The sequence below is a fragment of the Rissa tridactyla genome, chromosome 4 (assembly GCF_028500815.1).
Source record: "Rissa tridactyla isolate bRisTri1 chromosome 4, bRisTri1.patW.cur.20221130, whole genome shotgun sequence".
In the NCBI taxonomy this organism is placed as follows: domain Eukaryota; kingdom Metazoa; phylum Chordata; class Aves; order Charadriiformes; family Laridae; genus Rissa; species Rissa tridactyla.
The window spans coordinates 8851052-8877562 of NC_071469.1; the positions used below are offsets into that span (position 1 = coordinate 8851052).

General features: G+C 37.7%; 2 protein-coding genes across 7 annotated transcripts in view; one reads left to right on the forward strand and one right to left on the reverse strand.

Annotated features, from left to right (window-relative positions):
• The window catches only part of DNAJC24 (DnaJ heat shock protein family (Hsp40) member C24), a 39863-nt gene extending 37527 nt beyond the window's left edge, over positions 1-2336 (forward strand). For both annotated transcript variants that reach the window (XM_054200216.1, XM_054200217.1), the window contains exons 4-5: positions 144-212; positions 1100-2336. In XM_054200216.1, coding sequence (XP_054056191.1) covers positions 144-212; positions 1100-1224 — 194 coding nt within the window. In that variant the 3' untranslated portion in view covers positions 1225-2336. The remainder of the gene's footprint in view (positions 1-143; positions 213-1099) is intronic.
• Positions 2320-26511, reverse strand: part of IMMP1L (inner mitochondrial membrane peptidase subunit 1) — a 35596-nt gene continuing 11404 nt past the window's right edge. For all 5 annotated transcript variants that reach the window (XM_054200213.1, XM_054200210.1, XM_054200212.1 and 2 more), the window contains 5 exons: positions 21373-21510; positions 20487-20575; positions 19452-19578; positions 7285-7395; positions 2320-2484 (listed from right to left, as the gene is read on the reverse strand). In XM_054200213.1, coding sequence (XP_054056188.1) covers positions 2416-2484; positions 7285-7395; positions 19452-19578; positions 20487-20575; positions 21373-21477 — 501 coding nt within the window. In that variant the 5' untranslated portion in view covers positions 21478-21510 and the 3' untranslated portion in view covers positions 2320-2415. The remainder of the gene's footprint in view (positions 2485-7284; positions 7396-19451; positions 19579-20486; positions 20576-21372; positions 21511-26511) is intronic.

Genomic DNA, 26511 nt, shown 5'->3' on the forward strand with positions numbered 1-26511 from the left:
AGAGAACTGCCATTTTAAGTGATGATGCAGTCTAGGTATGACTCTCTAGTAGGGACCAGACTGACTACTAGGCATATAAAACTATGAATGTATCAGGACCTGTATGTTGTCGGGGTTGAACATCTGTTGTGTTTTTTTTATAGAAGATAATCTGACAAAAGAATGGCCACTACACGCACAAATATATCTTGAGGATATGTCCTGGAATGAAGGTATGAGTGCTCTGCAGCTTGTTCCCGGTGCCTTTCAATGTCACTGCAAACGTCTTCTATTTTTTCTGCATCTTATACCACTATGTTGTCTTATTGTAAGTTCTACTTTTTTTCATATTTGCCTCAGATTTAGCTATTCTGTTCCCTGTGATTACCTGAATTGGAACTTAACTTTCCGTCATACTTATTTTGCATTCCTTCTTCATCTCTTCCTCCTCCCCACCCCAGTTTGCAGTACCCCCTTTCATCCTGCTCTCTTCCGGTAGCGTAATTGAGTATTTAGATTTCCAGACTCTTCCCAAATCTCTCATGCATCTTCTTGCTCTTTCTGTGATGGTAGAATGCAAATGTTTTCATAGATTATTTTTTTTTATCTGTCAGTGTGTTACTTCTCTCCTTTATATTACTCTAGCTTTTATCCTTTACTTGCTTTTTGAATGAATGGCTGATGCTTTTACTAATTTTTTTAAGCGGGAGAGGGGGGAAATCCTATCTACTTTCCTTTCTTCTGTATCGTTTTTGTTTCCTGGGTTAGCAGTCTGTTTTGGAACTACCCTTGATCTGTCGTATGTATGACTAACACTCCTCAGTTTTTTCTTTTAATATCTGTGTTTCACTGAGAGGCACCTTTTTATTATTTGCTTTTTTTAAAGACTACACGGACCCTGGCTGTTTGGCGTAAGAATGCCTCACAGTCATGGAAGCATTTTAAGAGTATAGTTATTTTTTGAGCAACAGATGGTAGCGCAGGTACTGATACTTACAATGCAGCAGCAGGAGGTCATCTGTTCTTTGCGAAGCTTTGCAGCAGCTTTGTGAAGAAAATCCAAAATAAATTCTTGATTCTTCTCAAGCACTAAAGGCTTTTTTGTTTTCTTTTTTGGCAGATGAACAATGTTACACTCTTTCATGTCGATGCGGTGGGAATTACACCGTCTTCAAGAGTGAAACCAAAGACGTATCTTTGGTTTGTTGTGACACATGTTCACTTGTCATCGAGATCCTCCAATGATTGTTTCAATCAAGCACCTTAAGAGTTACAAACTGAAAAACACTGGACAAACAGGGGACAGCATCTGCTAAAGAAATGTATGTTAAAGAAGAGGGGGGCACTACAAGAACAAGTTCAGTCAGGCTCAAGGAAGGAAATGTGCCCATTTGCTGCCATAGCTCTGCAGACAGGAGGCTTGGTTTTTTTCTTTCTGCAGCTACAGAGCTCGTTATTAAAAACCTCCACAAGAGAACGCCAAGTTCTGTACAACTGGAATACACCTCCTGAGCTAAATGATCTTTCTCTCAGCACACAACGGGATAGCTTCTTTCAGTCTCAGTCTGTATCAGCTGTACCTTGGGCCCTACCTCTTAGGTTAAATCCTTTTAACAGCTCAGATGACAAAATTTAATCAGGAGGTATACACTGAGAATGCTTTGAAGGTAATGACGAGTAAGGTGCATTAATGGGAAACAGGAACATTTTCTATTTCTGTGCTAAATATTTAACTTCATTAAGTCCTCACAAGGACTTGAGCTTTGGAAAGAGGTGGCAGAGACCTGCAGGTCTCACAGGCTGCTTGTCTTGGTACTAATTAGCAGGTAACTGTAACACTGCATCTACGTTAACTTTTCCGCTTGGGGCAGAAGCACACTTTGAATTGACTCCATCATCTAAACAAATGCAGTCTTCATTCCTTAGATGAAAACTAACCGGGAAGCCGTGCTCTGGGCCCTACTGGCCAGTCCACCAGGCCAAACTGGGGCTAGTTTGAGGAAAACCCTGCAGAACACATAGGAGGGACTAGCAGTTCCGGAACCCCACTGTTGCTGTTTTCAGTTCCAATCCTGGCAGGCCACACTACTTGCTAACGGAGGCAGAGCTTATGTGTGGCTCTGGATTTGTGACAATGTAAGAGTGCACGGTGCCTTTTTCGTCCCTTGTTAACAGCCAACGCTAAGCTTGGCTTGTAGTAAAACCCAAAAAGTTTCTAATAAATCCAAGCACTTAGTGTGAATAGCCAGAGGAAACAGAGTAAGAGGCATGTCACTTTTGTTGATGATGGCAGTATATCATTCCCACTTTCAAGTTAGATGTAATCTCAGAAAAGACATCTTTGTCAAGTAATGCTTGTGTTTATTCTAAACAAAAATAGTTCCATTGATTTTAGTAGAAAATATTATGAAAGCTAGCAACAGTCATTTAAATCTTTTAATCATCAAGAAATCTATGGCCGTTGGGGCTTGCACGTAGAAATCCAAAGTCATTCAGAGGCCATATCTGTAAAACAAAGTACAGTTAAAGAGATTTTCATCACAACTCAAAGTCCAGAATTTTAATTCGTTACTGTTGTAATTGTTCCATAAACTGCATAATTTTTTAGCTCTTTGGTTGTCAGGGTATATGAACTTTTCTCACCTGTGAGTTTGTTTTACCAGGAGTAATAAATACTACATATCAGGAGGAATCATCATTCCATAGTGGCCGGAGACAACACTGATTTATACACAGCATGCTTTGCTATGGAAGGCCTCACAAATTACAGGGTTTTTTTCAGCCTTAGAAATAAATACATTCCTAGAAAATATCTTTCAAATTCAAAGTTTTCTGGCTTGTAAACCTCTTAACAACTTAGAAACGTATGTTTTTGATCCATCTAGGAGAAGAAAGAGTATCACAAACATTATCTCCCAGTGGAAGTAGTTCTGTGAGGTGCACATTTGTATTTTCAAGATGGGCAATTGAACTGCAAATGCCAAATCTTGGAAAAACTTCCATAGGCTTATAGGTAAGCTCATACCATGCAAATAGGTGTAAGGGCGTGGAGCGCCTGGTCTCAACCAAGGGGCTCCTCTGAGAAGGGAGCTACCATGTGGAAAAAGGAGGAGCACAAATCACGACCAAATACAAGCACAAGTGTGAGAGAACGATGCTCACCAGCAAGAAAAAACTTTTTCTCCAGAAATTAGCTATATAGCTGCTCACACTGCTGAAATGATCCCAGGAGTACTTTCCTCTGAATGTTCACTAATTACATGTAGGCTGGTCTTGGATGCAAAAAAAAGTTGTAGGGAATCAAGGATGTTCTTTTACGCTTTGTCCTTTGTCTCCCTTGACTGCCTGTGTCTCTTCACAACACATTATTTCAAGGACGGCACGAGGGGATCAGCAGGAAGAAGGGAATGAGATGATGTTGAAGAAGGAATGCCCTTTGTGGCTCTAATCCCATAAAAATCTCACAGCCTCTGCTCAAGATGAAGCGACCTAGACAGAGTAAGATGATGCGCTACCTTGTTCCCAAAGCATCTGTCAGTATGATGTTCATCTTGCTCATTTTTCCTTAGGATTTGATCTTAAGGAAGGTATGCAGTCGCATTCCAGGAACAGCAATTTAGTCTTTAACTGAGTGTGTGGAACATCCACAGCACAGAAGGAGCTTTTGCTGCTTTCTGTGTGGAGTGGAAAACTAATTTTCTGACTTTAAAAGAGCAAGCACAGTGCCAAGGTTCAGTACTGGAAACCCCATGACTTTGTCCCTAGCGCTAAAGACGATGGCAGAGGAGGCAGTTAAGGATGGATGTAGCAAGACACAGCATCAGCTTACTACTAGACCGGGACCGTGCACTGCTAGAAGCTGCCTAGACCTGCCTCTGTCAGGCCCCTGGCGGCACTCTGCTGAGTTGCCATCAGTTGGATTGTGCCTGGGCCCTCGGGAAGACAGAAGGATGAGTCATTCCCAGGACCTCAAATTCTGTGGATCTGAAGAAAGCTCAAAGCTCTCTTGTGCAAGTATCTTAGAAAATACATGTCTTTTTTGGCATATGCAGTTAGGGAAGAGCATGAGGAGCGTCTGCTGATACACAGGAATACACTGAAATAATATGCATATTGGCCAGCGAGCTATTTTAAATTCCACACAAACATACAGCAATACGAACCAACAACAGAAGGATATCTGTGATCTTGGTCAGAAGCAAAGCTACAGCATTCAAGGCTCTCCAGAGGGCCTGTGCTGGCTGCAGGCTGGGTGTCAAGTCTTTGTTTGGCCTCGAAGGCAAACAGGAGGAAAAGGGGATAGGAATATCCCGTATTATAAATCTAAGCTGATCTGAGTAAAGGCCCGGAGAAGGAAGTTTCTTAGGCCATTCACTACAGAACAAATCTCATTTCAGGCAACTCAAATCACACCTATTGCAACTTGACTTTCTTTCAGTGAAAGTAATCAAATTTGTTTTAAATATTGTTTTGACAATTTAGTTTCAAATTCATCACGGTAATTTTAGTGGTAAAAGTTAGAATGAGAACGATGTTTTACCTAGTCTGCATGCAGGAGAGAATGTGGGAAACAATATTCATGGTTGGGAAGGAGATGGAACAAGCCTACTCCGTGAAACAAAGACATGCCACTCTGTATAGTAATTCCCAAGTCTTTTAAAGTTATGACAGAGGTTGACTGTGACTACTTGGTTCAAACTGGCTAGTCCAATTAGCAGCTATTTCCCCTTGCCCGCTTTGGTTTGGCCTACATAGATTTGATCTGATGGATGGGGGATAAATGGGGCTAACTAGCTCTTTTGAAGATAGACTACAGATCTATTTTTGACGTGGAGCCTAAGTCCAGGGAATGCGCAGGATATCCTGCCTAGGACAGGATGAAGCACGAGTTCTGTCAAGTGGGACTTCCAGGCTTTTACTGAATTTGCAGCTACTTTGATTTCAGCGGCCTTTTTATGGAATGAACTTGTCTCAGAGTGGGGGTTAATATGCTGGTAGGGAGGAAAAAGGGGGGAAAATATAATCAAGTATCATTATTTCTGTATGGGTTAAAAACTGGGGCACCGACATTGAGAATCTTAGATCTAAACTTCACAGATAAGCTACAGAGAGAATTAACGTTTATGTTTCGCCAAGAACAGGTTGCCTAGGCAAATTTGGCACAAGCTCTCTCCTGTTGAAATCCATTACTTCCAAATTAGATTTTTTTGCATCCATTACTAAAACTGTAACTTAGTATTCAAAGGCACCATTACATCTGCTTCTCCAAAATCCACTTTAAGCTTCCATTCTCAAGGCAGTAAAAGATTTTTCATGAAAGAGAAGCCAAACCTCTGCTAGGCTACATTTAAAAGCATATATAGGCTTCTTGGCCAGTGGTCTACTAATTAGCTACCTCCATGCAGGCAAGCCGTATTCTGCTGCCTTTCTCTGTAATGTTCAATAGCAACATACAATAGCAAGATCACTGCATTCCAATGTGAATTGCCATAAACAGCCCAAAGTATAAACACTCATTTGAAGAATAAACTCATTTTTGCTTTTGTTAAGCACCATATACTTAAATCTCATTAACATGTTAATAATCACTACCCTATGCACCATCATAAAACAACTGCTATAAAATTTAGTTAAATCATTATTCTGATTAAGTGTCAAGTGATTGCATACTGCCTTTTTCAACAGACAATATTCTGGAATCCTAAAGTACTACTTCAATATGTAATATCCGTGTGTGAGTTCCATTCATTTTACAGAGGTTACTGCTTGCCAAATGCAGGGTTCAGTCCTGTCAGTCACTTCGTTAAAGCCTCTCAAACATCTTTCTTACTGCGGTACAAGCTGGACACAAATTTATTGCTGTGGAGAGATACTGTGAATAATTATGTCCGTCCACATACATAGGTTCTTAACATATACGTTATTTGCTAACAGTCCCCTTAAGGAAGTAAACAGCAGTTTTTCTATACTAGTACATCAGTTGGTGAAATTTTTTTTTCAGTTGGCTTATTAATACCACATTCTTATTAAGAGGCCTGTCAGCGTATTAGCATCATTTGTGTTTTGGCAGTTAATAATCCAAGCTAAAACTTGGGTCATAAAACCAGCCCTATTTGGAATCAGCGTTTTTTTCCTCTGGTGTACATGGCAAGGCAAACAATACAGAGAGGGAACAGAGAGCACTCAATAAACGCTAGGGAAGAACTGGAAGCAAATGTACGCAGAAAGCAGAGAGGTCAGACACGACTCGGTGGTGGGGCCGGGGGGGACACGTTATTTGAGGTTTAGTAAGCAATTAGCGATTATGGCCAATAGCTGCAAGGTTTTTTGCAAAGTCCTAAGTTGTGTTCATAAAAACTGTAAATGAAGTATATGAAACTTTGTTAAATTGGAAAGATCTAATCTTCCCTGTGCATGTAACACAGCTGTGCTAAATTATGGTTTTGTGGGTGTGCTGCAATAGATGGAGAACGGTTCTCAAAACCGTTTTTTATTGTTCCGAATGGCAGCATTTTAAATCTAGCTTTGTAAAAGCTGGTGCATAGGTCTATAATACATACTCCCTTGTTTCTAAGATTAAACTTTTAATGGAGAAGAAATTGTCTTAGTTTCTTCTTTTTGGTAAATGGGTAAATTAATAATGCAGATAATGTGAAAAAGTAATTTAGTGTGAAATAAAGCTGTAGAACTGTTGAAGCAGAAGGAGAAGGAACCATGGAGGTTTATACAATACAATATTAATTCAAAGCATTTTTTTCTAAATAAAATAATTACAGTGGCACAGATTTGACTTTACTGTCAAGGCTTTTTCTCAGACTTAGTTTAGAAAGCAGCGAAGCCAGTCTACGCGTCTGAAGTAGGTATGCAAGTCCTAAAAAGATAACCTTTTCCTCCACCTTTCTTTTTTGAACTATGGAACTGCACTAGTGAAATACGGAGCTGCCATTTCCTACCATTTTGCAGAGGCAGGAATCAAATGAAGGAGGGAATGTATCCGTGCTGTGGGGTGTGTGCGTGCTACATGCGTGTGCGTGTTCGTGTTTGTGTCAGGTTTGGATTTGCTGGTAAAATAGTTGATTCAGTTTTCAGAGGCAACGACTGCTCAAAGAACGCTGCTCAAAAAACAAGTCCTCCCTCAAACCCCCCCCCCCATCGTTGAATTATCCCTTTACAGCAAGTGGCTGGTGTGTTCGAGCTTTCCTTTTATGTTTGCTTCAGCCAGAGAGTTAAGGAGGCGAGTTTTAATACCCAACAGCCAGGCATTAAAAATGTATTAATGCAACTATTTTTAGATACTATATATACCTTAAAACAAATGCGTCCTCTTATCAATCCATAAGGAACAGGTCCATAGCACCTGGAATCTGTAGAATTCCTGAGATTATCACCTTCTAACCAAACATGTCCTTTAGGTACCTATGATTAAGCAAGATTGAAATGCAAAAAGAAAATAGAATAGAATGGTATTAAGCATAGTTTGCCTTACAATATATTTTCTGATTTCTGTGTTCTGTATTTCATGATGGTATAATGAATTAATTTTTTATTGCATCTAGTAAGACACGGTGCCAGATTTGGAGGGATGAGAAGGAGCGCTCCAAAGTATCTCTTCTATCATGTGCTCAAAAAACAATGGTTTGCAACAAAAAATCCAAAATGAAGATGTAAGAGGTTAGACCAATGTGACAGGGTCATTAATTTAATAGACTTCAAAAGAGGTCATTAGGATGTTGACTGAAAATCTGCCCTCCTGTCGCAGTAACAGCATGAACAGGGCAGCCACACACTCATCAACATCCTGGGGCCAGCACCAAGGCTAGACCTGTTAGTAGATTCATGATGAACTAACTGGTAATTGATTGTGACATCAATTACGAATAATCTCATCATTTTATCGGAGTAGGCTTGTCAAAGTTCTAATTAAGATCACAGTTCATTCTATGTGCAGGCAGAATCCACAACACATTATATTGCAATAATGATGATCACAAAACAGCAAATCCCTTTTTATAATTTGAAAATTAATGATGGTGACCTTATACTATATGACAAAGACCTTTCATTGCCTATATATATTATGCATTAACTATATTACATACCATAGATTCATGGCATTCACTGACTGACTCAATGACAAAATGAGAAATAGCAACGTAGCTGTATTAATTACCTAAATACGAGTATAAAGCTTTCATATATGAAAAAGTTGCTACTGTAAGTCTCAAACTAAGATTTCCGCTTGGAATATACAACAGTATTTTGATATGTTTTTATAAAAACATTTCAGATATAAATAACCTCTTACAAGTTACCAAATAAAATACTTTTTTTTTTCTTATCTGTTTCTGTTTCTAAAATTCTCAGGCAGGCTGGCAATTTAAAAGGAGCAACATATTCTCAATCTAGATAATATTTAATGTGGACTTTAAATTAACATACATTTTTCCAAAACCAAATATGTACTTGAAACATTACATTCCCCACAGAGAAAAAAAAATACGGAAACAAAATAAAACCCCACCAATTTCAAGTGAAACTCAAGAGTTTTAGCATTGTAAACATTAACATTTTAGAAATAAGCCACATCATAGACTCATAAGAACATATACAGCATTCAAGGATAACAGACTGAACAAAATGAAATACCACTCTAGTAGTAAAGTCTGGGTGTAAACCATTAAGAATAAAACCAGGTCCCCCAGATGAACATTTGAGGAAAATGCAGCTGACATGTAATTGTTGGTACTTACGGTATCTGGCCAGGTAACACTTGCTGGGAACTTTGTCCTACCTGCCTGTTACCACACCAGGGTACCCGAGAGTCCCTTTGCTGAGCTGTAGCTGTAGCAAATGTCTAACCTACAGATTAAAAACCAATAGTTTGTCTCTGACAGTAGCAAAGAGAGATATTCATCATGGAAAGCCTGTCCGTATGTGAGCCTGTCCATCTTCTCCCAGCCACCCCCTGGTATGTCTCTGGTGTCCAGGACAGGTGCTTTAGGCACGTCAGAGGGCACGCATCCCTGCCTCGGCGTTTTAGAATCTGTACGTGGAGCTGTAGACCAGCAATATGTCTAAACCCTTTTGAAACCTGCTTCCACAGTCTCCTGTATAAAGGAGTGCCGCCGCCTTTGTTTTAAACTGATCTGCTAGTCCTTTACTTCTTTTTCTCCCAGTCCGTCAACACAGGAATTCCATATTCAACTCGTCTGCCACCTTTTGGTTTTTGTAGGCTTCTCAGATTGCTGGCACACGCGTGGAAGAGCTTTCTCTGGGAAGGCCAGTGGGTTTCAGCGAGATGACTTTGGCCATCCTCCTACCCAAACAGCTTTACAAACAACGTAACCAACCAGAAGTCAATTTAAAATAAATAAATAAAAATTCTATCCAGAGTCAAATGACCTGTGTCGACTATACATCTCATCACATGTGGACATATGTTTTTGACAGGACATGTTTGAGAATGTACTGACATTCCTGTTTTCCTCAAAAACTCTGTGGAATACAGCCTCTTTAGAGTGCCCACCAGCAACTGTCAGTTTAGTTGGATACTCATCTTCACTTATTTGCAGTGTACCCACCTAAAGCATTCACATCTTAGATGAGTCTGTTTTTCAGATGCCTCTTACGATGCCAAGCAGCGTTCTGACCTTTCTGGTGCAAACTCTCCTACCCAGCATCTACCAGCATTACAAATCATACATCAAACTACCGTCGTTTTGAAATCCTATCTATCTCAGCAAATACACAAAAATGAGAAGCATGAATTACTATGAAAGGAAGATATTATTTTTTTTACGAAATAAAAACGCAAACCCACATTAACATTTCACATTTCTGAAAAAGCGTCACTTCTTGCAACGTGCTACTGTTGCGCACACAGGACGCTACCAGCTCCTCTTCACTGCTTCCCATGCTTTCTCACATTTCCCCGATTCATAGGCAGAACGTGAAGCTCATCTGTTACTATGTGAAATAAGGAGCCACTCGGAACACAAGTATATCCAACCAACTCTAGACCTTCCAATCTTCCATGCTCCAAAAGTATAAAAAATAAAGGGCTTTTGCCAGCTGTGGCATATCACTACTTTACTTGTCTAGACAAAATGTTCATAGTTTGCATTCCAGATAGAACATTTGCAATAGATTTCCTGTATCCTGAAATTCACCACTTACGGTAACTTTTGTAGTTCTCCACAGAAGGTATGACAGGACCCTGTACCTCTACATTTGTCATTAAGAGTACTGTCACAAAGTGTGATTCATCTAGAGATAATACAGTGTAATACCTTTGTATGGTGCCTGTCCATCATCTAGGCACTTCACTACAACCTAGAATTAAGGCAAGCAATAAAAAACACATGAATTACCTGAAAACGTAAAACCAAAATACCAGTGACAGGCCATAATCATTAATTTAAAAAAAAAAAAGAAAAAGTTGTTTACACCCCTTTGAAATAAAGACTAAAGCCAGAATCCTTCAAGGGTTGATGCACAAGCTATTTCTAGACCACAGCACTGATTTCAGGGGGATTACTCACATTGAATACAATTAACTTTTAAGTATCAGCCTTTGCAGAATCGGGACCCGATCTGAAATGCCTCAAGGCTACGCAAGGACAGTAGCTGGGAATAAGATGCATTTTTAACCAAAGAAAATAATTAACTATTGAAACTTTGTATTTGTAGTAAGAATACATTAATTACACACCAATAGGCTGCTACTGCCAGAAATCCCAAGGCAATGGGAAAGCCACTTGCTTGACAATTCACAACATTGCATTTCGGTATCTACATGTGCAGATTAGCAGAGGATTTATTTCCAAGGAGCAGCAGTTCTCGGGCAGAACTGGTTATCCGAGGTGCAGTTTATATGCATGAGAATACAGGACACGGATCAGACACGTGACTCTTCCCCCTTCTCCCTGCCCAGGCTCTGGGGGCTCTAGTACAGGAGCAGATACACCAGAAGAGCAAGATTATCATTTAGAACAACTCAGCTCGCAGCAGTAGCTTACTGTGTTTCAGCTCAGATTAATAAACATCTTTCACTGTCACAAACTGGCTAAATTTGCAGGGCTGCTGTCATTTACTTAGTGGCATAGTTTAAGCGTCAAAACTGAAGTACAGGTCAGGTAATTGATGCATACTTGCTAGCATAAAACATTAATTTACAGAAATGGGTGGGGAAAATCAACAAAGAATTATATTCTTGTGGTCTTTTTACCATGATGCCAAACTTTGTTCTTTGAGTAATCATCTCACTAACTTCAAAACCAAGAGATGAGATGCCTGTGCTGCACCAACTGGCATACTAGAAAACTAATATAACAGATTAAATGATCTGCCTCAAAAACACCCCCAAACCCAACTAAATGAAAATAGGGTTTTTTTAGTTTGGGCTGGGTTTTTTTTTGTTTTGGTATTGGTTTTTTTTGTTTGTGATTTTGGAGGACTTGGAGGGGAGGTAGTTATTAAAGATGGAGAAATTGGGATTTTTAATAACTAAATGGAGAATTATAAACTTGAATCTCTTGCAATCTCTCCTTTTGGAATTCCAAGCAGTCTGTGTTTGTCAAAGAACATCAGGGTGTACAATCAGCTGGGAGCAGATGAAGTTTGAACTTTCGTAAGGTCACAGGTATTCACATCACCTCCAGCAATACCAAAGTTTCAAACTTAAGAAGAACTTTAAATCATTCCCATCTTTTCTTTTCAGTTCAGAGGCTTCCTTCTTGAGCTATGATAAGAACTAATCTCAGTGCTGGACAAAAGAATAAAGTCTGCAACTTCTCATCTATCCCTACTAAGGTCTATTTAAGTGCCTTCTACTTTGGTACAAGCAACAAATGTAATTGCTTCATGGCCTGCGGGTGTTCATTTAACAAAAGAAGCTTTTGTGAATAAACCACAGGTGTTACCTTTCTTGATTAAAGTGAAATATGATGAAAGAATCTACAAGATCAAATGACAAATTTACTAAATACTGATTAAATTGCCTTATTTAAGTAAATTGCATCTAGTTAGGACAAAATATACACCATAGAAATGTGGGAGTTTGTTTTATCACTCTATACTCAAAGTCTCGCGTAACTATTCCTTAATCCTTTATTTATTACTTCAGAACCAAGAGTGAATAATGCTTAACAGATACTCTTTTTTAATGATCCAGTTGCTCTAGGCACCATTTCTGTAGGCTTATCATAAATTTTGTTCATATTAAGGCTGCCATCTATATAAAACCCAACAACATTAATTAGCTCAGTATTTTGTAAATCAGCAGAAGTATTTACATCTCCGTTTTTTTTGTGCTGGAAAAAGCTATGAAGTGGTAGCAACCACACTGGAACTTCAGCAGTATAGGAGATCTTAAATCAGCGTCTTCTAAGTATCCCTAAGAGGCTGAATTACCTGGAATTTAATACTTCTTAGAAGAATATAACAGAATGAATTTACCTTAAATTCATAGGTACTTCCAAACAGTTTAGCATTTTCCTTTTACTTATTGAACAGTTTAAGCTGCTTATGAATAAGATAGAACATACTTGGCCCAGTTTGTTTAAATATACATATTAAAAAGAATACATTATGACCTTGGTCCACATTATTATGAGAAAAGACGACAATGACAGGTTTTTATACAGACATTAAATTCACTGTGATTGAATATTTCTGTTATGAATTCATTCTCTATATTAAGTCACTGGTTGTTTTAACAGAAAATTTGCAAAACGGTAAGATATGAAGACTTGTCTATCTTTGAGTTTTGAAACTGATTATTAACCAATATTAAAATCACATAACCTTCAGTGGTAGCTAACTCATATGCTACAAGGAAATCGAGGTATATTAACTTAGATTTGAATTTCTAAGACATTTTTCTCCATTGTGCAAGCATACCAGTTGAGTGTTGCTCTTCATTAAAAATTTGGGGAAGCTCTTACAGTAATGTGTCAAAGCATTCATTGGTTGTTTGGTTTTTTAACCATTGTTGCTCCTTCTAAACTTTATGTAATGCAACTACTCCTGGAACTTCACAGGTTCGATCACCACACTCACCGCTTTATGGGAAAGGTCACGGAATTTTCACACCAGAAATATCTATGTGCCAGTCAAATGACAAAAAAAATATGCTTTCTCTCAGTATCACTTTTTGGATGTTGCAAAAGTTTCCAACTGTGTGAAATAATAATTCAAACACTTGCATGCACTGTTTACTTCACTTCTATAAACGTTCTCATTTCATATTCAGATCCAGAGCGTATTGTTCAATATGCTGCCCTGAATCAGCCTGAAAAGCTATATATCCAATTTTTTAAATCTCCTGCTGCAACCCTATATTTACATTATTAGCCATCATGCCTTTTCTAAGAATACTATCAGCATTAAAATTAACATTAATTAAACATAACTTAAAATTAATAAAATTAATAAAAGCTATGAACAAATATTACTGTCATGAACAATGCCCAGATTTTGCGAACCCTTTTTGCAACCTCTCTCTTTGCATTAAAACAATGGTTCTCTTCTGAAAACAAAATCACTTTGCTTGAAATAGTGAAAAACTATTTATCTAAGCTTTATAATCCACTCCAGTTTTGAAATTTTTGTATTTTATACATGTTCATAGGCCAGAACTTTCAAAAACAAGCCTCCTAGCTACATTTAGGAACTCCTGGAAAAAAAATAAATCAGAATATTTATGCGATTCATCAGTCAAGACAATTACTCGCTTTCTTGATTTATAGAAGATCGGTATTTTGGAAGAAAATATTGATTTCAAATCCAGCAAAGATTACTTAGCAGTTTGCATAGACTTTTCTCACAGCAATCATTACGAAGGATTTGATTCTTCTTAAGAAAACAGATGATGTAACAGGGTCACCCTAAAATACAGGTTTGAGAATAAAAAATCTACGGGTTCAAAACCCAACTGGAATTTACTGGTTAAAACACAAAACCCATCACCACCACTGGTATGCCCTGGACAAAGGCAAACCTGTACAAAGTGATCTAGCTAATAAGTCTGGTAGCAACAATGGCCAATAAATACTCCGAGCAGGGGTAAGGAATCTTAAAAGCATCGTCTGCCAGCTCTGTCAGGAGTCACCTCCATCTCTGCTAATCAATCTAAGGCCTCAGCTCTGCATCATCTCGCCATTTAAGACAGCTGGAAGGCCTTAGCTAGTAGGTATAGAGGAGCAAAAACATGAAATAGGTCCTTCTTCCAGACGTGAAGCTGATATAGGCAGACTAAAACTTGCGCTTATAATCTTCAGTGAGTCCTTGAGCAGATGGTTTCCTCATCTTAAGCAGCTTTCTGGAAGTTCTTACTTAACTTGAAGCAGAGGAATAATGGAATCATAAAATCCTGAAGGTTCAAACTGATGCTCTGACCAGTACGGCCAAGCCTATTCCACAGAGGAAAACCATTTAGTGCTATAAATAAAAAGAGATGTAAGAGACCTCGGTGGGAGCTCATTCAGGAGCTGTGTTTAAGCTGGGCCTCTCGCTGCTGGCCCCTGCCTGAGCTATGGGCCAGGCGTGCCCATGTCTGGCCACCCAAGCCCTGACCCCACAGACATGAGGACAAGCTATGGTGAATGATAGCAGTGCTGTTGTGTCACAAGTCACGCCACTCGTATGTTCTTGAAATATCAAAACCAACACTGGTAAAAAGACCAATCCACTTGAGCAGTAGAAACCCTGGAAATATTGGGAAGTAGTTTGATAAAATTCTTTGTATTTCTTTTCCCTCGAATAATTTAGTTTTGACAAATCAGAATTTTGATTTAAAATTATTTCTTAGAAGATTCAACATTAGCTCTAGTCATGAACTCTCTGTACTGGGATATAGAGGCATCTGCAAACTGAACAAATGTGCAAACTAAACAAATGCACCAAGTCAGTTCTCCTTTCCCACCAGACATTTAGCCCACCTGCTGCTTAAAACTATGGCATCACTTTCTCTCAAGCCTCTAGAACACTAGAACCAAGGAGAAGAAAGAGTAGGGTATTTCCTTTCTCCTGACCAGCAACTATTAAAACTTAGATTACTGAAATACTAAACCATGACTGTAAACTAGCTATTAGGATACTAAGGACAAAGGAAAATGAGCTAGTGTTTTGAGAACTTTATTTTTAATTGCCATTCAGGATATTTTAAAGAGACTATCCAATGGTATTGAGCACCGAAATATTTCAGTGTCTTACATTGTGCATCCAAAACTTGTAGTACTGTCTAGTGATTAAGATATTGTGTTGTTTGCATTAACATTACGTTGTTCTTAGTACCCACATAATATTCTTACTGCATTTGACAAGGACTGTTTAAGAGTTAATAGCGCTGTGTAAGACCACTTCTCTGGTCCGCAAACACAGTAAGATGCATTATCTTCGGAATTATGTTAGCTCTAGAGTTAACCACAGGATGAAGGGATGCCATCTCCGCAATGAACCTCATTTTAGCACAAGGTAAACACACTTCCCCCACATCAGCTAGTCTCACAGCATTAGTGGTGCGTTGTGATTGATTACCAGCAGAGTGTTGCTGCGATATGGATTTGTATCTCAGCTTTTTATCACTATGACTTGCAAAAGGCAGTTCTTTATTTACAGACTCTAGCTGTATTAAGTGACATTATTAGGTACTAGTTTTGTTTAAGTGACACAAAGGCTTAGCATATTGGTGGTTTATGACATACAAGCTGTTTTAATCTGATGACTTACCCCTCACTTTTTCAATTTGTAAATAGGAGCTGCAGCACAAGAACATATGGTACTAAAGAAATTAAAGCTAAAGTAAATGGCATTAAACCAAACTCAAATATAACAATAGGATACTCAATCTGAATTATAAACCTGGATCTGTATTAAGACTTTTAAAAACAGGAAATAAAAACCTGAATGCAAAAATTACCTTTCAGGTGGTTTTTTTAAAGGCCATTTCAGGGGTTTACTGCGATTCGGTAATTTCTTTATTAACCCTCATTATTTAGATCTTATAGTTAAATGAATAAATCAGAAAAGATACTTTTTAATAATTGAAACTAGGTCTGAATACCACATTACTAAAAGTTATTTGTTTACCTTTTTAACTTTTGGGTTCATATCACATTGCTTCTGATACAGTAAGAATATGTTATGCATTCTTAAAGGTTTGTTACAGGAAATACACTTGCTTGTATCTATATAAACCATCACTGAGCACAAAAACAAAAAAAAAAGCCCAGCAAAACTGCCAGCCCAATGCTCATATTCCATACAAAATACCAATAAAAATGCAATGAAAAGCAAGAATACATTTTTCTAACTTTGTAATACTATAGCAGCTTACTCAAAAGAGGAATTTCATAATCCTTCATGTAAATAGGAAGATTCCCCTCATTATTATTCTGCAGATAAGCTGCAACCTCTAGCATATGAAACATCATGTACCATAAAGGGTCCAAAGTAAAGTCATTCCTAATGCATTTAAATTTTAATTTAAGCATATGCTTAATTTATAGCAATCAATTGGGTATGTGGGATTAGTTCCATCAGCTTGTAACCCAACAATGATTCCATCAAAGACAGTTTTTTGGTACAGCCTTACACTTAGTGCGCTCTGACAAAAACATTTTTTCTCATATGATGTATTACTTCAGCTAAGTATAGCACAAAAGTATTTTTATACCACTATAATGATGTTCACATAACTGCCTCTGCTATACTGCATTTATACTCAACTGAAATATCTCTTTTTAGAAAAACTTATTCAACTTACGTATGATTTTTTTAATTTTTCATTTGTATTATAGCTTGGAAGGTTGGTTTGTGGTGTTTTTATGGTTGGTTGGTTGTTTTTTTTAATCTACAGGTATCTACTTGGTTGTTTGCAGCAATGAAGTATCTCATCTGTGTAATTTTACAGAGCAAATTGTAAACAGAGTTCTCCATTCTCTATCGATATACATAAGCCATCCTGAGAAGTATATTCATGAATGAAACAGGACTGGAAGCAGGATCTGACTTTAGCATTCTCTCAGGCTTCAGAATAAGAATCATGTAGGAGAGTGCTTCTAAGCACAAAAATCCCTAGCTTGAAATCTGTTAAAATATTCCAACAAAACGACTGGCACAGCCGATGCAGACTAAGCACACTTCCTACTAACATGACCATAAGGATTCTTGGTGACCCTCGGGCTGACAAGAGAAGCAGCTGCTTAGAGGTGGTTTCACTCTCTGCTGCGGTAGGTACGTTGTACTGCCATTAACCTGACATCTCCACAGCTGGCTAACCCCAAATACCTAACCAGCAGCTGGCAAACACCAGCCAAGAACGAAGCAGAGGTTCAAATACCAATTCGATACTACTTCTGGCATCTGATATTTTGTATTTACTGCACTGTAATAAGTTTGTGAACATGACTGCAACTATTCGCTATCAATCCCCAAACCAGGAGACAAGTTAGCCAAGGAAAGCTGAGCAGTTCACTGTAATTAACACAAACGATCCTCCAACCTTACACACTTCGGAGTCACTGCATTCAAGTATCACTCCAACATTTCTCATTTTTTAAAAAGCAGTTAGTAGCCTGATATAAACAACAAAACTGATGACAATGTCTAGGCTTTGCCCGCATAGAGTGCCTGCCATTGTACCTTTCTCCGGCAGCTCAACGCCCCAGGCAGCACTTCTGGCCGTTTGTGATCCGAGCCAAGGCCTTTCCTCAGAGTTTCAACAATCTTTTTCTCTTTTTTTCAAAAACCCAACTCAGCTTAATTCTTCTCAAGGAGGTATCAGCAAAGCAAACAGCCAGTTCTCTGTACCTCTGCTGCTGCTACTTGATTTGAAGAATTTTGTGTTTGAATTAAGAGGAAAAGTGCATAGCACAATGATTCACTAAACCAGGGAATCTGATTAGACAGTTACCTAAACACAGACACCTATCACTTTTTCCCTCCCCAACAAGAACAATTTACTTAGTCAATCATCCAGTGTAAGTTAAGAGTGTAGAGTGCAAACATCTGTGTTGAGAATATACTCTCTGTAAAGGAAGCGTCTCCTGAACAGATGGAAATATCTACCTCTTCAACGACCACTAAAGCTAGGAGGAAAAAAGATATGCACTAACAAACCACAGCATTTCCGTTTAGGTCGCTTCTCCCCCTAGCTACAAGTTATGATGTAAGAACTAAGAAAGCTTGCACGTCACTTTGCTCTATTTCCACACTTTAGCCGTTACGAAAAACATACACAGGCAAACAGGAAATGGACTCTGCGTTCCCCATCCTCTCTTTCTCCTTACGTTTTACATTAAAATTAAAGACAAGAAATCTTACACCTAGGGCAGAAATTGCTCTGCTGGATATTCATTTGGTCACCTCAGGGCTTCCAGAAACGCTGACATCCTGTTAAGTACAAACCTTTCCTGAACTTCGTTTTCAAGACTCAGATAAGCAAAGAACAAGATGCTCAGAGAAACTCCATTTGCGTCTTCTATCAGCGCACACAGAATTCAGGTTTCCATTTAACACTGTTCTGCTCTGGGCAATTTATATTTACTACTTCCCCATAATTACTCTTCCCATAGGAGCTAGAACATTTCTTCAGCTTGGTAAAAAAGGTGGGGATTTGGGGAGAGGGAGGGGAGTCAGTTGTGGGTTTTTTTTCCCCTTGGTTAAACAATGTTGACAAGAATTTTGCCATTGATTTCAGTAAGGACAGACTCCAGCTGCTCAATACAAGTGAAGCAATGGTATGTGAAGGCGTGCTGGTGAAGTTGGCTGTCTTTATGGCAGCTGAACTCTTACAGGATTTATCCATCACAAACTGTAGCTGGCTGCAAGGAGCGTTCCATAAAATTCTCTACCTTCACAGCACAGGACCTTAGCTACAGGCTGGGTATTAATTCTTCTTATGGTAACTGTGAGCATTGAGAATATTTTTTCCTATTTATTTCATGTTGTTACCTGACTTTTTGGACAAGTTAGGAAAATGACTACTTTTCCAGCCGTACTCAGAAAACTTAAAATATTGTTACACTGAAATGTAGAGATATTAAATTACACTGAAGTGTAATTTTGAAAGCAAAACCCTCAAAGCTATTGCAGAGACAAAATTTTCACTTCTTTATGTTTAAAATACAGAAACATTTTTGCCTTAAGACCAAGGCCTCGAGTCTTCCATCTGTACTGCACTTTATGTAGAGAATTTTAAATATTCTTCCAGGGAAGAAGACCTAAGTGAAGGTCAGAGCAAAAATATCTGCCCACACTTCCTACAGAGACAAAAGACACCGAAAAAACCAGCTTGCCGTAAAGAGAGTTCACAGATTACAACATTTTACTGTATATATACAAGAATAAAGAATAATTTATGAACATCATATGTTATGATTTATGATACTCAAATATTGCGAATCCTGTACAGACTACCAGGCCTACTTAAGTAATCATTAATTTACAAAGCAAGAAACTCTAGTACTTACATAGCTGTGACTCTTAAGGAAATCTGAAGGGTTGCTTGTGCAGACTTTATCCCCTTCCAAGCCAATTACTCTTTTACAGATATTTGATTTGGGGTCATTTGGGCTTTTCACAATTACAATATCTCCTCTGAGAGGAAAAAACAGAAACAAAAACAAACAGAAGAACTCTAAACACAAACTATTTTTCTGAATACATGTGCATCAATGTGTATACTCCAAAAATATTCACGTACATTAAAGATACTTCCCCTTCTGCTGAAAATTCTTGTCTACAATTTTGGTGTCTTCGGTTTTATTCAGGGTGTCATTTTACACAGTTTTTAAGTATATTTGGAGAGATTCTTTGTTATTTAGAACATTTGTAAAACATTTAAGACTGCATTTTAATTGACAATTAAATGAATGCCCTTTAACTTGGTCCTGTCGCTACATATATACGGAACAGAACAGATTCTGCGTTCCTAAATGTTATTGTGCAAATGTTACTCTTCCAGTGAAACTTCAAATGTCTAATCTCAGTTTGTGAGACCTTATATTACTTTTGCCTCCTGATTATACACATCAGCTTGTACGGTGAAACCGGCCACAACAAAACGGGCGAGGGCCTTGGGCCTACTGTGGTCTACAACACAGTAATAAAATGACATTTGATAAATGGTACTTACACCATTTGGTCACTTTCCTTACAACCTATCTGAGCACAGCAATATCGACAGCTTGGTTTGCAAGTAAAACAAAACTGCTTGGAGAGGAGAAGTCACATTCACACAATAGAACTGGTTTAGGGGGAAAAAAAATTTTCCATTTTTTGGACAAAGCTGTAAAAGTGACACAGATTGTATCCTGAAGGAATTCTGTTTGATGGGCTGTATGTGCCAATTACTTTAACTTCTACGAGACACAATGAGAGCAGATTTATGAAAATTAAAATTTAGAAGCAGAAAAATATACAAAAAATAAAGGACAGACAGAATGTGGTTACTGACAAGCTCTGGTAAATGGAATGTAAAATCTAGTCTCAACAAAGGAGCATACTTTCGAATGCAATAAAAGTGGCGGCTAAGGTTCTCCGAAAAGACAATATCAGAATTTTGAATGGTTGGTTCCATTGAAGGTCCAGAACACTGCAAATTAAAAATAAATGAGAAAAAATTATTATTTCCAATTACTTTTCTCTAAAATACATTAATATTCAAAATATTTGCTAATAAATTAGAAAAGGTGTAACGTAAAGAACAAGTAAAAAAGGTGAGATCCTCCGAGGAACATCTGATACAATTAAAAGGTGAGGACAGCCTCCAGAACGCCTCGAACTCTGTTACAACTGCGTATTTGCTCAGAATCGGTCCTGAACTGCGCGAGGTGCTACCAGCCCCAATGGATTCATTTCAGCACCAAATCTGCAGGAAATGATTTGGAGCAGCACTTGAAGCTCTGCCCATTTACCCCTTTCTTCAGCCTCTGTAAAAGAGAAGCATCACAGAAGCTGCAAGAGAAGCTCACAACCAAAATCCGCTATATCCAGCAGCGGTATCTGTTAGGTTTAGAACCTGGGGAGGAGGGGGAGGCAGCATAAAACATCCAGAAATCTGCCCAGAGTTGGAAATAAGCACTTGCTATGGCATTATTAGTGACCCCACTCTTTTTGAAAGAAAGTATTCTCTGCAAAATGCTTAATCACAGTTTCCCATTTGCTTTAGTGATGCCTCAAGCAGTAACTTGGCAAAAAATATGAGTGCCTAAAGTAGAAATAACTTTCATAAAGGCTGGACCTGCCTCTCAAAAAATATGCATTTACTAAACACTCTTTGAAAAAGCTTTTAAAAAAATGAAGAAACCTGAAATATTGGCATTATCACATACAATAATTTCAGCTTTATAGTTTTATTTTCTTTTAAATGTCATGAAAAAGAAAAATTACCACCACAATTCCTCCAAGGTACTCAAAGGCACAATGCGCTATGCAGCCATATTGCACAGTATACCCGAGAAATCGAAAGGTTTTTCCTAGGACATTGCGAAGCATCGTACAGTGTTACGTCGTTCAGCTGGTTCTAGTCTACAGTAAAACAGAAGAGTATCACTCATTTGATAACAAACAATCTAACATTTACAAAACTATCTTTTGTATCTAACGACTGATGGACAATATTTTTTAAAAAAACAGTAAATAAAACCAACAAATAATTAGATGTAGTTATTTATTAAATAACACTCGATAGAGCTTTTTTAATCATGTGAAGGCAATGCAACTAAGATCGCTGGTTTTATTCAAGCTCTAGTATTTAAAACCAAACGCTCAACAGCAGTGATTTGAAATGATTTGATGATATTTCACAACTGAAATTACATTCACAGAAAACTCGAGTAATCAAGTAGTCAACCAAAGTGACCTGACAATCAATCAAATGAAAAAAGCCTTGAAGAACTAGACAAAATTAAGGATAATAGAATCCTGAACAGCCTGCCTATACTAGAAAAAGAATACAGTTGTTAATAGGAATTCTGAAGGTTTTGCAGGGCTCTCCTTAAACTAGACTTTCATTACCAAAACACTTGCATATAAAAATGAGGCATTAGGTCTTCCTGTTCACGGCTAGGATACAGTGGAGTAAGTTCTGCAGCACACAAGACTGTAAATATCTTCTGACTCCCTCCCCCAAATATTTAAATCAAACTCTGATGATTAGATGTAATCCCTGCAATGCTAATCTAACTGTTTCCTTAACAAAATTTTTAAGACTATTTCTATTTAAGGAAGTGGAATACACACATACTGAAATAACTGAAGCAAGTTTTACATTCTGCAAGAAACCTGTCCCCCTTAAACTGAGTCTCAGCTTTATTGCGAATTAAACCCACAGCAAGATTTCCCTCATTTACTAAGATGGGTCAATGCAGCAAGATGAAAAGAAAAACACTGCATGTACAATATGCCCTACTTAAAAATGAAGTAAAGACCTCCCCTTCTATATTTCATGTCATTTTGTTATTTAAATGCAGGAATTTAAAAGTGCAGAGCATTACTCACAACTCTCTCTAGAAGTTTTGGGGAATTTTGCCCGAATACAGTGAAAAGTGACTTTTGTTCTTTGCATTTAGTATTTATCTATAAAGAAAAAAGGATGACCGTCCTTGGGGAAACTGTTCTCTACCAAACTCATTTCCTTGTCTAAAAAAAGATGTACTTGCCTTTTTTTTCTGAACACAAATTATCTCCGGAATAAATCCGTTTAAACCAATCTGTGATTCATCCTACTTAATATTAACTAACGGGTTTCACAGTAATGAACCAAAACACAACAGAAAACAGAAAAGTCTTGAATTGTTTCATTAACAGGTGCAGTGCCCAGCACACCGCAGGACACCCTCTAAGCTGTAAAATACATGCACTTTCAGCAGAATTTATTCTGGAGAGCCAGAATAAATGGTTTGCTCTTCTCAACCCAGTACCCTATGAAAAGCATGGACCAACTCCTTACTCTCAGGGCCAGAAACACTGTGAGCCCAGCAATGTGTTACAGGTGATAAAAGGAAGACGGCGTGACAGCAGATCGATCACAGTCGCACAGCCAGTGTGAATTAATGACTACAACTATCTTTAGAGAGAAATACAACATCAATACTTCTTAACAGCACCTGCTAGAAAGGCAGCCTCACACCGCTTCTCAGACAGAAAAATACTGCACAACCATCCTATATTTCAGATCCATACCATTCAGAATATTACTATATTAAGACAGTATATAATTCAGGCGCCTGTGGATATTACAGGTAAGAGAGAATTGTATAAACATCGTGTTACATTGACGAGAGTAGGTAGACATTGTTGATTGCACCAAATGGAATGGTAACGAGAGTCATTAAGAGAAAATGTAAGCCTTTCATGCCAACAGCTTGATAGCTATAAGTAGAATAATTTTTTATTATGAAACTACAAACAACTGCTATATGTCTCTGAAAATAAGTTTCCAATTGATTGCAAATGATTTCCTGTTGGACTCTGGATGACACATACTTCCCAAGAGTTACAGTGAACACATACATTTCTCCCTGATGTCTGAGTAACTCTGAATTAGGAGGGACAGATTTGTAAATTGTTCAAGGAAACACAGGGTTCCGAGTGAGCTTTACCTACTGCTAGAGCTGTCATGGTATAGGACATGAGTGAAGAAGTCTCAGATTTTGTTCCCAGTTCTCGTTAAATAAATTCTTAACCCCTCAGACATGGATTTCACCAGTCCCAGTTCATGAATGTGGCACAATGGATTATTTTTTTTTAAATGCTCAGTGTTACCAGATTTTCATGATAATGATGAAAAAATTATTAGCTCATATAAGGCTTTTTATTACTGCTCAAGAAAGTTAATTTCAAATTAAGGAAGGCATATATATACATAGTACCTAGATTATACACAGTTTGAACTTAGTAAGACAACTTCAGAGGACTGGGTTGGTTTTTTTTAACATTAAGGTCTATCTTTAGACATCTAATGTTCATTCCACAGAATAACTACAATCCCGAAAGTTACCCTGTAGTTTTAAGTAACAGCTTCTAGTTAATAAGTGAGTGGTTGCAGCAAGAGTAAGCCCAGTCAAAAAAAAAAAAAAAAAAACACAGAATATTTATCTTAAAATTGCTCTAGCATCAATAAAATATTATTCTGTGTCCTCAGAAAACTATTTATTAGTACATTTTTAAAACAAAGCCATATTGTTGCTCACAAGAAGGTAAATGGCTGAACGTTTTTCCACATCACACAATTAATTTTAATATAAAGTGCTGTCAGCAGGCAACTCCACCAGATACAGGGTAAGAGTATTAAGCACAATAAAACAAATGATTTAAGTCTCAGGCCCCTTGAAAACTTAATGGATCTGTTTTATAAACATCCTTATCACAGAACTAACGACATAAAACCTGTTGTAATTACTTCCAGGTACACATAGTAGGTCGCTGAAAATTCTATACTGAAATAGACATTGTTTTTATACCAAACATAGACATTGATTAAAAAGGGTTACACATCCATATTTATCACGTAAAATACAATTTGGTTATCTTACAAGAACTGTATAGTTTATCCCCCACAGCAAATAAAATGCAAAATGTAATTACTAGTATCTTCCATTCCCTTTTCCTTACATAGCCTATGCCTTCATCATTTGATTTTTTTGTTTGTTTGTTTATAAAATTAATCACAGCTAGCAGGGTGGAAATCACTTTGAGCCTCATGAATGACATCCAAGAGATGGGAAAGGATTAGTTCTCAGTTGCTGCCAGTTATAGCGCCAGGTGGCTTTTTCTGCAGTGAAGGTGTTACCGATAATCCCATTACATTGGTACTAAATCTTGCAGACATCAAAATTATCACCAAGGTTCCTTTTCATCCCATCCTTTCCAAATGACTGGAAGTCGCTTCACCTGAAAGAAGTCAAATCCACATGCAGCTGCTGTTTTAGCAGCCAGCGGACTCCCTGAGAATGCCAATCGTGATCCAATTTCGCTGTGCTGGTGGCCCCCTATTCCCTGTCCAATAATACATCTGTTAAAAAATCCTACAGCTACAAATCAAGTTTAATCCTACCAGGGACCTCATGTTGGTCTTGTCTTCCAAAAAGGCAGCAGGTTTTGCCGTCTATCTCTGCTAGTGTCTGGGGAATACTCTTTAAATCCCAGCCCTACTTAGAAGAATAAGCTAAGGATCACAAAACATGACCTCAAAAACCCTGATATGACTATATTCTGACCCAGAGGCATTCATTCTAGTTGAAGATTAGAACTTTGCATAATAAGATTACACAGCAAGTGAATGATATCAAGGGACTATCCATATGCAGCCGCCTGGTTTTCTATAGACAGCCTGTGCTCTGCAATATGCAGTGCAGACGAAACAGAGCTTGGTCTTTCTAGCTGAAATAAAATAGATTCACATAAATTAGTTGGCCATTTCCAGATTCCTAAATCCCCTATTACATCTTTTATTGACAGCTCCTGTGAGGATAGCACAAATGGTATTCTCTTTGTATTCTTTGCTTGTGTAACAATCACACTCGGAGGGAAATGTACATAGGTTGTCTAGAAATTAACATCTTATTTGCTGTAATCTTGGATTACAATTAACTGTGTACATAATAAAATTAGGAAATCAATGAGCAGATTTATCATTTCCAGATAACCAATGGCATTGTGTAAGACAGTTTAACATATGGTGCCAAAATTTTAAATACACGAAAATCAGTCACAGACAATGAAAGTGTGGCTAAACAAATTATTGAACTTGATATTAAATACATTCTTTCACTACAATAAAAAAATTAGAGTCACATTTGCTTTATATAATGCTTCCTAATTCTGAATTTTCACTGAATATTTAGTGATAGTTTATCAGTTTTTCCTTAGCTAACAGAAACTCCTAACATTCTCTGCTTCAAACTAGACACCTTTTTTCACACAAGGTAATCCCATAACTTCCCTATCTCTTTCCCAAAGAGTTTCTCTGATATTATTACTTTAAAAAAATCCCAAACTCCAAAACAAAGAAAAAACTGCACACCGATTAGGCTATTTAAATATTTATGTTTGAGCTGTTATTTATATTAAACTATTATTTTAACACTTATGCGTTAAATTAATGTCACATGTGCTAGAAAAGTGAAGGGTATATATGATGTTTATTGGGAAATACTCTTCCCATATCACATACACAACTTAATAAACATAAAATGTTTTAAATATTCTAACTATAATCTGAGGTTTCCAAACATCTAAAGCAAAACAAGGAACAATTTTCAGAAGGTCTTTCCATGCAGGGAGTCAGGCAGAACTTGATTTTTATTTCTAGCTGTTGGTTTTCTTTAGAAGAAACACTGGATTCAGCCTGGCAAATGTGAAACAGCTTGGTGATATTCTGCAAAAGAAGGTTATTTTTCCACATTATCTCTATCAGGCACTGACAGTTTGTCTCCAACAAGTGCTCCTTCATCTGCTGATCTCAAGCTGACAAGGAGCTCAATCCTGTAAACATAAATTCACAAAACGCAATCCTCTGGTGTTAAA